At 41.1% G+C, this 15000-nt stretch overlaps 1 protein-coding gene across 5 annotated transcripts in view; it reads left to right on the forward strand.

The window, feature by feature from the left end:
• The first annotated feature begins 1095 nt into the window (after positions 1–1095).
• The window catches only part of st18 (ST18 C2H2C-type zinc finger transcription factor), a 51762-nt gene continuing 37857 nt past the window's right edge, over positions 1096–15000 (forward strand). For 2 of the 5 annotated variants that reach the window (XM_019879215.1, XM_019879216.1), the window contains exon 1: positions 1096–1330. In XM_019879215.1, coding sequence (XP_019734774.1) covers positions 1213–1330 — 118 coding nt within the window. In that variant the 5' untranslated portion in view covers positions 1096–1212. The remainder of the gene's footprint in view (positions 1331–15000) is intronic. The other 3 variants (XM_019879212.1, XM_019879214.1, XM_019879217.1) reach the window with 2 other exon arrangements.

Genomic DNA, 15000 nt, shown 5'->3' on the forward strand with positions numbered 1-15000 from the left:
TATATATATATATATAAATCCACACACTTATTTCTTGTAATAGCCATCCATTTGAATGACTAATTTAATTTGAAGTGAACAATTTAATATAATCTACATGATAGACATGACATTGGCGGTGTGGATGTGAGCGGGTGTTCGTCTCTGTGTGTGTCCTGTAACTGGCTGCTGACTAGTTCAGGGTGTAGTCCACCTTTTTTCAAAGTCACCTGGTATATGCTCCAGCACCACCACCCCCCTGTACCCTTGTGAGGATAAGCAGTGTCGGAAATGACGTGACATACAAGATACACACACACACACACACAGACACACACACACACACACACACACACACACACACATATATATATATATATATATATATATATATATATATATATACATACATAATGTACAGAATATACGATTTATATTCGATGAACAGAACTACAACAAATAAGTATGCACTTGTCTGAGTCTGTGCATTGCCTTTTTCACACACATCTGCTTCTTGAGCGCACTCACATGCATTTTCAGTTAAGTTGGGAGGGCATAGAAAATCATATGAGGGCTTTGAAATTAAGAAATACTCGCATATTAAATCACAATTGGAATTTTTGAAGAGGAAAAATTGGAATTGGATTTTTTTCCTCATAATTGTTCCCTCTTCTTGTGTGATACTTTTTTTGGACACAAATCTGCTGCTTGCTTGCATGGGGGTGTTCAAAGTTTTGAGAAGTATTTTCGCCTTTAAATATAGATAAATTAGTACAAATACTACATAAAAATGAGTATCATTCTTGCATTACTGTTGCATTTTTTTAAACAATTCTGCTGCCCAAGCACGCTCCCTAATCCCCCCCAAATATTGTAACAATTAATAACGGCAGCAAAGTAGTAAAAAGCAATTCCAAAATGTTAGTCTTGTAAGTGATACCGTTTTTCCGCACAAATCCGCTGCTGGAGCGCGCTCGTGCATCTGCCTCCTTGCTTGCCTGTTTGTGTTTTTCTTTTTTTGTGTGTGTGTGTATGGGTGTGTGTGTGGCTGTGGGAGTAGAGCGAAGAGGAGGAGGAGGATGGGGGAGCTGAGGAGGTAGGGGGAGGAAGCTGGGTGGAGGGCGGCTGTTGATGTGCAAATGTGCATCATGTTGAAGGGCTGTGAATGGGGAGGTGTGACGTAAAAAGAGACCCGAGCGCAGGTGCTTATCTCGAGGCTGTCAAAGACACAGTATGTCATATTCCCGGGGACTACCTTTCAAAGCCACCGCACCGGCGCCAGCTACCATCAACAGCACCAGCAGCAGCATCGCTGGGAGGAAATCAAACTTTTGGGGATCGCAGCACTTAGGTTGGTTTCAAAGTTCTTCTGTGTCATTTCTTGTAGTTTTGCTGAGAGGGTGGTCGGCGTCGCTTATACGAGCGACGCCAAAGCCTTTGAGGCTCGCCCGCGATACTCGCCGGCGTGCTTCAAACTTGCGGAGATTTGTGCGTGTGTTCTTCACGTCTTCTGAATGTGCTGACAAAAGTGGCGTTTTGGAGGATTTTTGATGTTAAAGCCAGAGCAGGTTTTCGACAGTTTGAGGGGGAGATTAAACAGCTCAAAGTGTTTTGTGACCCCTTTTCTTGGGGGGTGGGATGGTCCGGATAACGCGAGATGGTGTAGATTTTAAAAAATCGCCGGTTTGTTACTGAGTATAAGCTTGTCTTAGAGGAACACATGTCGGTATTGTGCGCGCAGACAAAAGCATTGTCGCGGCTCGCCTGTGGCTTTGACAGTGACAGCTGCACATACAAGACCACTGAGCCCCGCTGCCGCACTTCAACATTGACTCTTGTGTTTTATTTCAACGCCGCCGTTGATCGCCCCCCCCCCCTCTCCCCCCGTCCAAGATTTAAAAATGTGTGTTTTCATGCCTTCCGTGTCAATTGTATCAGGATCATAGCCTTCGAGTCAGGACTTGTGCGGAAAGTTTGCCAAACTAACACTTTGGCGTCGCACGTGGGCGTCGTTCGAAAGCGAACAGAAAGCACTTGACAGTCTCTCCAGCAACTATTGGTTTAGCAGGACAGATGCCGTTTTCGAAAAGTTCATCATTGACCAGATAAGAGACGCGAGGCGCAGTCGGGACTCCAAATATCCGCTTGGCTGATTACAAAATTGTGTTGGCGGCGGTGATAGCAAGATGCGAGGTATTAATTTGTAAAAGAAACAGTATTTCGGGATATTTTAATCAGAGATAAATTCATCCTAAAGGCCCACAACAAAAGAGCGTTTTCCAGTTCGCTTTCAGTGCGTGGCGATGGAACAAAACAGTTTTTGGACTATTCCCGCGTACAAGTGTGTTAAATCTGGCCTGCAGAATACTCGTTTAACTTTAATGAAAAGTAACTGTACAGAAGTACATAATGGGCGAGTCTCCTGGAGTGTTCCTCAACTTTGTGGTGTACTGGAGATTACAGTAAAGTTCCTCCTCTTTACTTTTTAATTACACAAGCAGCATCCAGGCTGTGTGCGCGTGTCTGTGTGTGTGTGTGTGTGTGTGTGTGTGTGTGTGTGTGTGTGTGTGTGTGTGGTGAAACAATGATAAGAGGTATTATTCCTCCCTGGACCCCTTGCCACTTTCCCATCCCCCCTCTTGCTCTTTAAAGTGCAGGCGGGTCGGTTGCTAAACAACGCATCCATGTGACCTGCACTCGCCTGCAGGAACTGTCCATGGTACCCTTCTTCGCCATCCAGCAAAAAAAAAGAAAAAGGCCGCCACGAAACCAAATCCGACTCTTTGACGACGGCCCCTAAAAAGATTTTCCTTTCATTCTTTCGACTCTACAAGGCAGAAGGACACGGTGTTACCTGTCCCATGCATTGTCAAACAGCCGTGACCAGCGTGCTCCCACTCCAACTTCAGTTGGTTAATCCAGGAAAATGAATTATGTGGATTTAATTCAACGAGGTCTCAGAAATGATCCATCTGCTGTCGAGCAGCTGGCCAAAGGATAAATGTAATTAATGACTTAACTTTTGATCAGTATTCCACAGAAAGAGTTGTTTGCGTGGTGGCCCCCAGTGGGGGGGAACAAAAAAAACAAGGCCAGAGTGTGTTTTTGTTTCCTCAATTAATGTCAGGATGGAGTTTTTAACACCTGCGATATTTTGTTTTACACTGCTGTGTATTGCTGATGTATAATTATTGGTATAGTGGCATTGGGCGGCAGCACAAGAATATGTTGCAAATTAAGAAATGACTTTAATAACATCAGTCGTTAATGTGGTGATTCTTGATGCTATTTCAGACTTTTTCTTGTTTGAGTCAAGCAAATTTGATTCCAAATGCTTTTGTTTCGACTCACAAAAATGAAGTATGTGCTCCAGTGGAAAATAAAATATTCCATATACAGGATATATCTGTGTGTGTGTGTGTGTGTGTGTGTGTGTGTATATATATATATATATATATATATATATATACACACATATATGCAGTGTATACAAATAAAAACAAAAACAAATCTTCTTGACGACAGTCACGCAAAAATTACATGCGAGAAAATGAGCTTTTTGAGTGACATGGCAAAAAAAAAATGATGAAATCCATATTTCCCATTGCGATGCGGCCTTGTTTTTTTTTTTGGCCTAAAATATACATCCCAATGTACCTTGATGGCGGCGTACCTCATTGGCTGCGCTCCGGCTCACTTGGCCTAACTATAAAGCATCTGCTTATACCCTTGTGGGCTGGGAAGAATTAGGATTTATGAATTTATTTCCTCTGTTGTATTGTTTAAACAGCTTTGGTTTAGTTTTGATCCCTTCCTCTCGCCTTTGAGGCCGTTCCACGGTGTCAGCTGTTGACTGATAGTAAGAGAACTGCCTCACAGTGTGAATGAAAGAAAACTAGCGCTTGGTAAACACTGATAAGGGATAAATAGAAAGCGGTCAGGCAGAGATAGTTCTGTGGGAGCCCAGATTGTGTGCGGTCTGTTAAAATGAGATTCGGAGCCTGTCCTTTTTATTCTCGCCTCCCCTCCCTTCCAGGGTGCACCGTTTGTCTGGAAAATCTCCAGTGACCAGGCTCGCCAATCCCAGGCTGCACCATTCTCTTCTTCTATTTGTTTTCTCTCCCAATGAGGGTCAAGTTGGCCAATAGACATGTCCTCGCTGCTTATGGACAGCTGTCATGACTTCAAGTGCTTACGCTCGTTACTTTTTTAAAAATTTTTTTTTTATGGATGCCTTTTCAGGCAGAATCGTCAGAAATTACTTTCAAAGTCATCGCTTAAAGTTACGTTTTACCGATGGGCTATAGGGAGCTGAGAATTTTCATATGTTGTACAAAACTGCATTTTTACATCAAGAGGAATCTGCCAGTTTTAGTGTCTCAAATTGAAGACAGTTTTGATCAATTTGAACACCTCTCTTTCACTAAATGTTATTAGAGAAAGTAAGTCCAATGAGGTCACATTATGTCACAGTATTTTTCATATGATGTATGAATCATTTTTGCATTAGGGTATCCGCAGCTTTGAAGAAGCAACATTTCAGCTTTTTAAGACCTCCCATCCAATAAATGTAACCGCAAGCCATATGGGCTCAACATTGTATGGCAACTACTTGGATGTCCAGTATGAATTTTTTTTTTTTTTTTATCCCCAGCAGGCTATCTTCAGGTTGAAGGATGCAAAAATGCAAATAAATCAACACATAAATAAATAAAAATATCTCTCTTCCACTAAAAGAGACCATGAGGAGTGAGTGGGCCCTCTGGGCAACATATTATGTCGCATCTTATGCAATATTTTTCATTACTTGTATGACATTTTTGTCCCAGCAGGATAGTTTGAGGCTTCAGGAAGTGACATTTTGCACTTTTTCGGATCTCTCCTTCGCCAAGCCTTGACACGTTGAAGAATTCCATATTTACTCTATTTAAGACATTTTTGATCAAACGTTTCTCATTTACATTAAAGGTTAATTAAGGCCTCCATTTTCGAAAATCCAAAGTAAGGCTTTTTAAAGATACAGTGAAGCGTGATTACAATGTCTATCTGTATCTATCTATCTATCTATCTATCTATCTATCTATCTATCTATCTATCTATCTATATAGTAAGTTCTGAGCTTAGTCTCTGCCCATCCAATCTCTTTGCAATTGCTATGTTGATGACTCGCCCCAAAGCTCAAAGTAATTGTTCTTTTCAGGTGCCGTCTGTTGTCATCCCTGTCGTCATTTTTGGGTGAAACTCTGTGTGTGTGTGTGTGTGTGTGTGTGTGTGTGTGTGTGTGTGTGTGTGTGTTTGTGTGTGTGAGATGAAAAAGCCCTTTCCTTGAGGAGCACCATGTGGTGTATTTACACAGAACATAATTCAGCCCATTGTAGCCCAGCAGCTAATGAGATTGGTTGTTAAGTGAATGACACAAAGGCTGAAAAAAAAAAAGGCTTGGTGTTTCGAGTGACACAGACACACACGCATGCATACACGCATGCACAGCACTGTGTTGGCGAGTCCACCTCAGTGCGCTCCTCGTGCTCCGTCTCTCCTCTGCTGCGTCACCATGAGATGGAAAACAAAGGCTCAGGAAAGTGTAAGTTGAGCTTGCCGTTCTGACACGTTCGTGCTTGGGGGCATGAGTGGTGGATTGAAGTCGATGGTGGGAGGGTCAGTGTCTGTGATGCTCAGGAAGTCTTGTTTTCACTTTGGGGGATTTATTGGCAGTCTTCAGTGAGCTGCGGTTTTCTTATTTCTGTCTGCGTTAGAGTTGCACATCCGCCAAAGTGAAATTGCTGGTGGTTGTCGACTTGCACTTTGCCAGAGTTGAAGCGTTTAGTTTTGGGTTGTGTCATACTGCAAGATTTGATATTGCGTTGATGTCAATCCAGTATATAAAAGTTTGGGATTTTTCATTATAGTTGCTTTCTTATTTCATTTCGTTGACTTTTTTTTAAATTCAGTTTTAATTAATTTTTTTAGAGTGGTTTGTTTTTATTTTTTTGAAAACTTTTTATTTTAGTTGAGATTTTCTTCGCTTGAGTGTTAGTTTTTTGGAGTACTTGTCAAGTGCAAGTAAATCAAAGTAAGTGCCATTTCCAAACGACTGTTTCACCTTCCTTCTTCGTTGCTGCCGTATGGTAATACCAGAAGGAATACATTCAAAATGAACAAAGAAAGCTCGCTAATGATGCCAATACCGATACTTTTTTTGAAGGTGGTGACGTCATCAAATCGCTTTAAATCTGCCTGAATTTTCATGACCTTTCCCCCCTTTTGTTTATTTCTTAGTTAAAACCTGGGATTGGGTTTGACCAAAATTCATAGTTAAATAGAAAATATCAGCTATTTTCCATACACTTTACAGTATTGTCTCTTCTAGATTTTTATCCCCCATTAACGAGAAGGTATAACGTTTTTACTTCAAACATGATCGTTCTTTTCTCGATTGTCCCCCTGAAAAAACAAAGTTATTATTCCACAAACTAATTTAAAAAAAAGTTATTTCGCCCCTCAACTGTAATGTATGTTGAGGAAATACAATACAAAAAAAAAAATTAATTCCCTTCACTGAACGAGTAAATAAACAATTTAAAAAGCTTGATCATACAATAAATTACAAACTTGGCCTGTGACTAGCTGACGATCAATCCAGAGTGTACCACGCCCGCCTCTTGCTCAAACCCAGCTGAGATAAGGTCCAGCTCACCACCCTAATGAGGATAAAGATGGTCAGAAGTCCTGGCCTAAATGTGACGTGGACACGTGAGAGACACTGAAACTAAAGTATCCATCTCATTACATCGGCATCGATCTTACCGGCACTTGGATCGATCTGCTCGCCTCTGCCATTTGGGTGTGTGTTGTCGCCCTTTTTGGTGGCAGCAGCAGTGATGGCTGCTTTGCAGGATGGAAGTGCATTAGCTTATCATGCTCGGCCGTGGCACCAGAAAGTGGGTTAAAGTCCGTCGTGTAAAATAAAGCCTGGACTTAAGTCAAATTTACATTTTGTTCAAGATTACTCCTTTTATTGATGCCCATAATCATATTCATGGACCATCTGCTGATTTTGGCAAGCACGGATCAAACTCGCCCAAAAAGCGTCCCCGCTAACCTTTTAAGTACAAAATAGTCTGGCTTAACTGTGCAGGCCCAGAAGTGTGTATGTGTGTACGTGAGAGAGATTGTTTGGATATCGGTTGCTCGTGCCATATTTGATTTTATCGTGATCTTCTTATCCACATCTCCTCCATCTTTCTTGGCGACGGACCGCGTAAAATGTCGACGCAAGGAATCGGTTTATTGCCGGTGATGCGGCAGGGTCGTCAAAACCCGAAGGCTGTCGCGTGTCATAAACACGGGCGAAGGTTTTTTGTTTTTGGTTTTTTTTTGTTTATTTGTTTGTTTTTTTGTCTGTTCTGAAGTCCCGACGTGCACACACCACACACGAAATAGCAAATTCACCAGTGGGCATCCTTTGCCGCCTGAAATACTTGATGTTCGACTCACTCCAAACAAAGCTTACGCAGATTGAGAATTCATATGCAGGAGGTAAATCCGAGTTAACACGGATTTATACTGGCATGAGTTAAAGGACTAGAGTTTGTAATCCAGGTGGCCAAGGGATTTTAGCGTGCAATGGCAAAAATCACTTCAAACTCCCCCCCAATGTTCTGAGCCACTCGGCTCAATGAGCAGACGGATCTTTCCCAATTGATGAGAGCGCAACTTTGTCACCAGTGGACAGTTTGTGTGCGACATTCATCATGGATGCCAATGCGCCTGCTACTTATATTTACTCCATTGAAGAAATAAAACATGACCCTCGAGTCGAGAAGTTGTTTTGGAAAAGACTCTCATACACCTGCATTCAAATTGAACTTTATATGCTTTATCGTGTGATTAATCAACACTCTGTGATCATCGACAATACTAAAAAGCAATGGATCAAATAGAGCTTGGGGTTCTTGTTTTCACCGTACTGTGGGGACCGATATGTTTTATGTAACTTTTGGAACCAAAAAGCAAAAAATGTGAATTGGTACATTTTACAATAAAGAGAGAGTTGTATCAAACTTGTGAAGTGGTGAATGTGTTATATCGGTGGTTTGCATTGCATGGTGATGAATTTGGTATTGTGTGTTTTATCAAAGTATAAGGTTGTGGCAGGGTTATGGTACATCTGGAGTTGTAATCAAACTCTCTTGAGAGTATGATTCTTGATTTATTTGCAAAACAGTGGCATTTTTTTCAATAAAAACTTTGAGCACAAAAAGCTAAAGAAATGCACTGGTACTTTAGAGGGTGTTTTTTATTGAGTGATTCTATAAAAGTTTGAGTTGTGCGTCAGATTATCTAGCTGCTGCTATAATGCTGCTAGTATTATAGTGAAGTCCAAAGGTGAATGTGTTTTTGTTTGTGAAGACCCATATCTTTCTACGTCATGGTGTTATTTAGCTGATAGACTTTGAGTTGTAGTCAAAACCTAATGAGTGTATTTTGCAAGTTTGTCTTAAAATCCAGGGACCCATATTTATGTATTCATTTGTTTTTGAAAGAAATGTTTGGGGACTCTGAACCAAAGACATAAACGAGTTAATTTTAGGGTGTTTTGTTTTTAAATAGTGTGTGTTATATCAAAGTTTGAGGTTTTGTGTAGGGCTCTGTTTTATATACTAGTGTTGTAATAAAACCCAGAGGTATATGCCTACTTGTTTTTCCTGCATTCTCGGGGACTGATTGTTCTTCAAAATGCAAAACAGTTAAACTGGTACAATTTAAGGTGAACAATCTTTGTAATGTGGCTTGTATCAGGGATTGAATATTTCTGTTTATGTAACCATAAAGCAAATGATTAGTAGGGTTGTCGTCAAACTGTAAGACAATGTAGGTAAACACATTTTTAAGTACAGTACCATTTGAAGAGAAGAAGTACTAGTACAATACGGTTGTAGGTGCCTCTATATTTAGCTTTAGTGACTAACTACTATCTGGGCAAAAAATAAAAACAGTCAGTTAAAGTTGAGAGTTTTTTGTGTCAAAGGTTTACGGGAATATTAGTTTAAACTCAACTGAATTAGCTTTAGCTTTTTTTGTGTGTGGTTTTCACTACAAATTGAATTAAATTTGAAGCATAATTTTACGTAACTCATAGGCACAAAAAGCAAGACAGTAAATTGGTACATTTTTTAGGTCAAGATTGTTATTGCATTATAATTTGGTTTGGAGTGTGATGCTTGACATAGTTGGTGTGACTATCATTAGCTTTAGTACAACGATATTAGCTGTGTACTCAGATTGTAGATTGTACTCAAACCAAAAGGATTGTCTTTCTTGTTTTGCCTGCAATGTTGGGTCAGAATTTTGAGGTATCCTTTGGGGACCAAAAAAGTGACATACTTACTGTATTGTGTGTGTGTGTGTGTGTGTGTGTGTGTGTGTGTGTGTGTGTGTGTGTGGTGCGTGCGTGCGTGCGTGCGTGCGTGCGTGCGTGCGTGTGTGTGTGCTTCTTTTTTCCTCTGCAATGTGGGGAATCATGATCTTATATAACTTTAGGGAAATAGCGAAATAAACATTTTAAGGTGAAGACTCTTGGCCGTTTGGTGTGTGAAGACTAAGACTAGAGGTGCGGTTATTGTTAGCTTTAGCATGTTATGCTATAATTAAGTTATAGTTCTTGTTTTCTTGTCAATGTGGGGACAAATCATTTTAAGTGTTTTTTGGAGTCAATAAGCAAAATATATTTTTTTACAATTTAGGGTGAATTTTGCTGTTGTGTTTGAGTGAGAGTGGGAGTGTCTCTCCCGTTTTTCCTGCAACATACACAATTTTTCAGCCTAAAGTGTTCTATTTGAGTATTACGTCTGTAAAGTGGGTCAATGGTTCCAATCCAAGTCGAGTATAAGGTCAGTGGGTGGGGTTGTGATTGGTCTGAGCTACTCTATGGACGGGGTTATGGTCAGTCTCCAGGGCATAAACATACATCAACATCATGTCCCCTGTAGTGTTGCCTGTGTGTGTGTGTGTGTGTGTGTGTGTGTGTGTGTGTGTGTGTGTGTGTGTGTGTGTGTGTGTGTGTGTGTGAGAGAGAGAGAGAGAGAGAGAGAGAGAGCTAGAGTGGAGTTGTTTAATGACAGGAACAGCTGACTCATTTAGAGAGCGCAGTGAAAGGTAATTAACCCTGGGAAAACTACAGCTGCCATGCGAGCTGTTCACTTCAGTGCAATCTGATTAGAAATCACTGACTCCTTTCACAGGCAGCGTGTCCAACATCAACTTTTCTTCTTTTTGCACGGTAGACCTGCCTTTTGTGCGGGGGGGAGGATTAAGCGGAACGACTCCTATGTGCCTCCCAATTGGGGACCACCTGGTGGCATTCATGCAAAAAAAAAAGAGGCTCTTTGGGCAGGATTACTCAGCTCATTGTTACACCGGGGGCCTGGAACTTCTTTTTCCCCGAGCACCTGTCCCCAAATTAGGCAAAGCATGTTCACAACATCATTCAAAGATTGCAAGTAGCCTGAGAGTGCCTTGGCAGAAGGGTCTACTATCCACTCTGCTATTGATGCGCTGAGAAGATACAAATTTTATTAGACTCGGCATTAATTGGATTGAAATGAGCAAATAAAATAGCAGATCTTCATATGACAGGAGAACTAAAAGCAGTGAATATGTGGTCAAAAAAAAAAATGAGCAATTGGCTCTCTGATGTCAGAAGAAAGGTTCTGGACTCGGCGCCGCCCGTGTGGTCCGGCTCCAGATGAACTCAATTTAGAGGGACTGACTTTGGAACGCCATGACAAGATTTGCCAAAATCACCGCAGCAAAGGTGTCACCATCTGACTCTTTCATTGGGACGCTTGCTAACTGGCTCCAATAACAAGTTTCCCCTGTAGTTATGCCATCAGAACAAATCATTGAAGCTGTCGTGGTGAGCCAGCTTCCTAATTGTCTGGTAAGAATTCTGGGAGCGCTGTCCTCTTATTGAAGCTTGTCTGTCTTGGAGAGGGGATAAGATAGCAAAACGATATGAAAGTCCTCTTTGGCAGAAGGCACAAACACTTTGCAGGAGAGCTGAGAGGCTGTTCTCTTGGACGTGTCTGCTAATTTCAAGATTTAACACCAACGACAATGTCTGTGGAGCAAAAATAGTATCAAACTAATTCTCATAAAATATTGTGATCTAATATTGTCCCCAAATTGCCCACTCCTGATGCTTAGAATTAGTGAAGGAGAGATCTTAAATGTGCTCAAAGGGGCCTAGAAAGTCTTTTAGATGATTGTAAATCAGTTTATAATACAAATTGCAACCCACATAACAAAAGTGAGCGATATGAAGCCAATTTCGCATGCTGTGGTCAATGAAATGCTTTCAAAGCAGTGGTGCCAAATTCCCCGAGATCGCGACGCCATAGAGCATCATCATGATTCCACCATTCTCCCTTCATTTGATGATCGGGATTTTAAATTGAGTGATAACTTCAGTACAATTGAAGGACTTTAGTCGCAGAAAGCATTGTTGGATGAAATCATATTGAGATCGAATTTTCAGTTGCAGTGCCAATTCTCGGCCCAAATTGAAATGAGTAATGAACTAAGGGGAAAAGATGATGACATAAATATGCTCGCACATTATTTCCATCTTTTGGAGAAAAACTCTCGCTCTCTGGATTAAAAAAAAAAACAAACAAAAAAAACAATTTGCTTATACTTCGTGAACACGCGTTGATTTTAATCTCGCCACGAGCTTCATTTGCGCAACGATTTGGGTGAATCATTCGCATGTCAATGAAAAATGGCAAAATCCAATGAATCCAATTTGGCCACTGAAAGAGGAAAAAGAAAAGGTGCGTGAGATCACTTTGCAGCCATCTGATCTTTTGTTGCCGTCACAGAAATTTTCGATTTGGATTGAGGGTGGACACGAGGGATTGGAGTCACATGGTACAGCAGCAATCAAACAAATAATAAATTTATATCGTGTGGAAGTCTCAGTTATGGCACTGTTGTTTTAAGTTGCGAAATGAAGCAGACCAATACATGGGTCGTCATAATTACCTGCGATACGGTGGCTTGGTCTGGAATAAAATCGATGTAATCTGACACTTGTAATACACACTGGATTAGAAAACAATTCCTTTCATGTCTAGTTGATATCCAAGACCATCTGTTTTTGAAATCAATTAGGGTGCTTAAAAAATGCATCCGACCCTCTGACTTTAAATGTGACAGAGAGCAGCCAGCATGAGGAAGTGCTTTAAGGCGCTCTATTTCTATTTCAGAGCTTTCTTGAAAAACTGAATTCTCCTCTCTTTCTACCCCAAATCAACCACTAAAACACTTTTGCCGTCTTTGGAAAATGTGATTCACTATTATTTTTTTTTTTTTTTTTTAATTGGAAAATAAATATCCAACAGTAATCATTGTTATAATTCATATCATCTTATCATTTAGGTGAAAGAGCTCTTGCACACAGGTGTCTTAACCATTCTGGGAACATCCGAAAATGATTTTGGGAATTAACACCAGTGATCATTTTGGACAATTTTGGCTTCAATCTTCACACAGTAAAAGTAGCGCTACACAAATCGGAAATATTGAACGTGTTAAAACACGTCTGTTTTCCGAGCAGATCAGCGTCAGAAAAATCTTTCAACACATCCCACACCACCGGAAAATCGCTCTGGATCATGATTCTTCAACATCCGAAAATGCTGAGTTTAATCGGAAGGGAAGAGTAATGCTCAAATGAGGTCAGATTGTAAGTGTATGTGTACACTACTCAATGGTTACCATTGTCGGTGCATTTTCGGAGCGGATTGGTGGTGGGGAAAAAAAAACCCTGCTTAATAGGTTAGGATCATCTTGAGGTGTCGGGTGTGTTAGGAGTGATTGGATGGATGTGTCTGTATAATCTTTCAAAAACATCCAACAATCAGGCCTTTGACGGGAAGAAAGGAATAATGTTCAAATTAGATTATCAGTCCGTTTATCGGTACATGTGTACCCATGTTAATGTTTTTCATTGTCAGCTATGACTGCTTTTCTGAGCAAGTTGGGGAGGACAAATCCCTCTGGACACACCTTTCACCACATGATAATCAATCTGGATAATCTTTTCGAGACATCTGACAATCTGACCTCTTCCTACTTTGATCAGAAGAGAAGAATTATGCTCAAAATAGGTGAGATTATCAGTATGTGTGTACCCTACGTTTCCAATTGTCAGACACGACTTTCGAGCAGATCAGGGTGGAAAAAAAAATCACACTTAACATCCCACACACCTCAGGATTATTACTCTGGATAATCTTTTAGAGACATCTGGCAATGGGGCCTTTGTTGATTTTGATTGAAAAAGAGTAAATATGCTCAAATCAGGTCCGATTATCAGTATGTGTTTACCCTGCTTAACGTTAACATTACCCGTGACTGTTTTCTGAGTAGATGGGGCTGGGTGGAAAAATTACTCTTAGCACATGCCATACCACAGGATAAGTGATCCAGATAATCGCTTAAAGACATCCAACGATCAGTTAAATGGAAGGAAGGAAAAACGTCTTCAGTTCGACCTGATTTTTGGCATGTCCGTACCTCCTGAACGGTTACCATTGTTAGCCGTGACCGTTTTCTGAGCAAATGTGAGGGTAGAAAAAAACACTCTTAGCATACCCCACACCGCATGATAATTGATTCAGATAATCCTCTCAGAGAAATCTAATGATCATTTGAATGGAAGTAAGAAAAATTAATTCTTCAATTGGACCCGATTTTTGGTATGTGTACAGCGTCTCAATATTTACAACGTCCTGACTGTTGAGCAGCTCGGGGAGGAAAAATCACTCACCCTACACCACAGGATACCCACTCAATTTTGACTTGATTGTCAGATGTCTTTACCTTGCTTAACACTTCCCAATGTCAGTGCTGACCAGTTCTTCCTCAGACTTAAGATGGGAAAAAAAAATAATCACTTGACACATCCTACACCACAGCGCAAACACTGAGGGACATCTTTTGCAACTTGCTAGCCTTTTATTGATTTCGATTGGAAGAGGGTAAAAATACTGGAATGGGCAATCAGCAGTATTTTGTATCGTATAAAACAACAATACGCTACATCGCAGAATTTTGTCCCGCCCCGCGTGGAAATTTCGCACCCCCGCGACGTTCCATGGCAAAATGAGATCAAACCACCCATGTCGCCAAACATTCATTACAAGGAAATATGAAAGTAAAAAACGTCTATCTCGCGCCCTTTATTACACATAAACAGAAACACTTAGCATGTAAAATGAATGTGAAAATTATTCCCGGGGTAAACTATAAACACACACAAGTTACCCTCTGCACGTTTCCGCCCTTCTTCTTTTTCTCCCCCCCTCTGCTCCTTCCTCCCCTAGATCAGAGTGTAATTGCCAGTAATCAGGTCTGTTTGCCGCTGATAAAACCACTCTGAATGCGAGGAAGCCTCTTTGTGTGATGACTCAATTATGCCAGAAGTGGCTCATCAAACCTGGCCCATCAGCTGCTTTAATAAATAAGGAGGAAAACTTGCTGCGGGCGCATTATAATTCCATTCATTCCATAATTAAATCCATTCCCCCGTTTTTTAACCCCTCACGCTCGTCGCATTTCTAGAAGGGGAAACAAAAACAAGAGCGAACGGGGGAGGAGGGGGGGCGCGCTTTGGTGGGATGTACACCAGACAGTGACCTTGCACAGAGCACCCATCCGCCGCCTATAATTCACCACGATACTGCTGAAGAGAGGTTAAGAGAAGGAGGCTCCTGAGCACTGTTTCCACGCCGCAATTGTATTAAAATCTCATCACCAACTGTCCCCATGATGACATTTGGAAATCTTACTCTTCGTCTAATCACATTTGCATGCAAACAACGCCGTGTCCAGCCAATCGCGCTGTCCCTGCTCTCTTTGCCTGAAAGACCCCACCCCCCACTCTCCCCCCCCAAAAAAGCCTTTTTAGAGTTGGGGCTACACTCCATCACAATAGCGACTGTGTTAATTACGCCA

This window comes from Hippocampus comes, unplaced genomic scaffold, assembly GCF_001891065.2.
Source record: "Hippocampus comes isolate QL1 unplaced genomic scaffold, H_comes_QL1_v1.1 scaffold85, whole genome shotgun sequence".
NCBI lineage: Eukaryota > Metazoa > Chordata > Actinopteri > Syngnathiformes > Syngnathidae > Hippocampus > Hippocampus comes.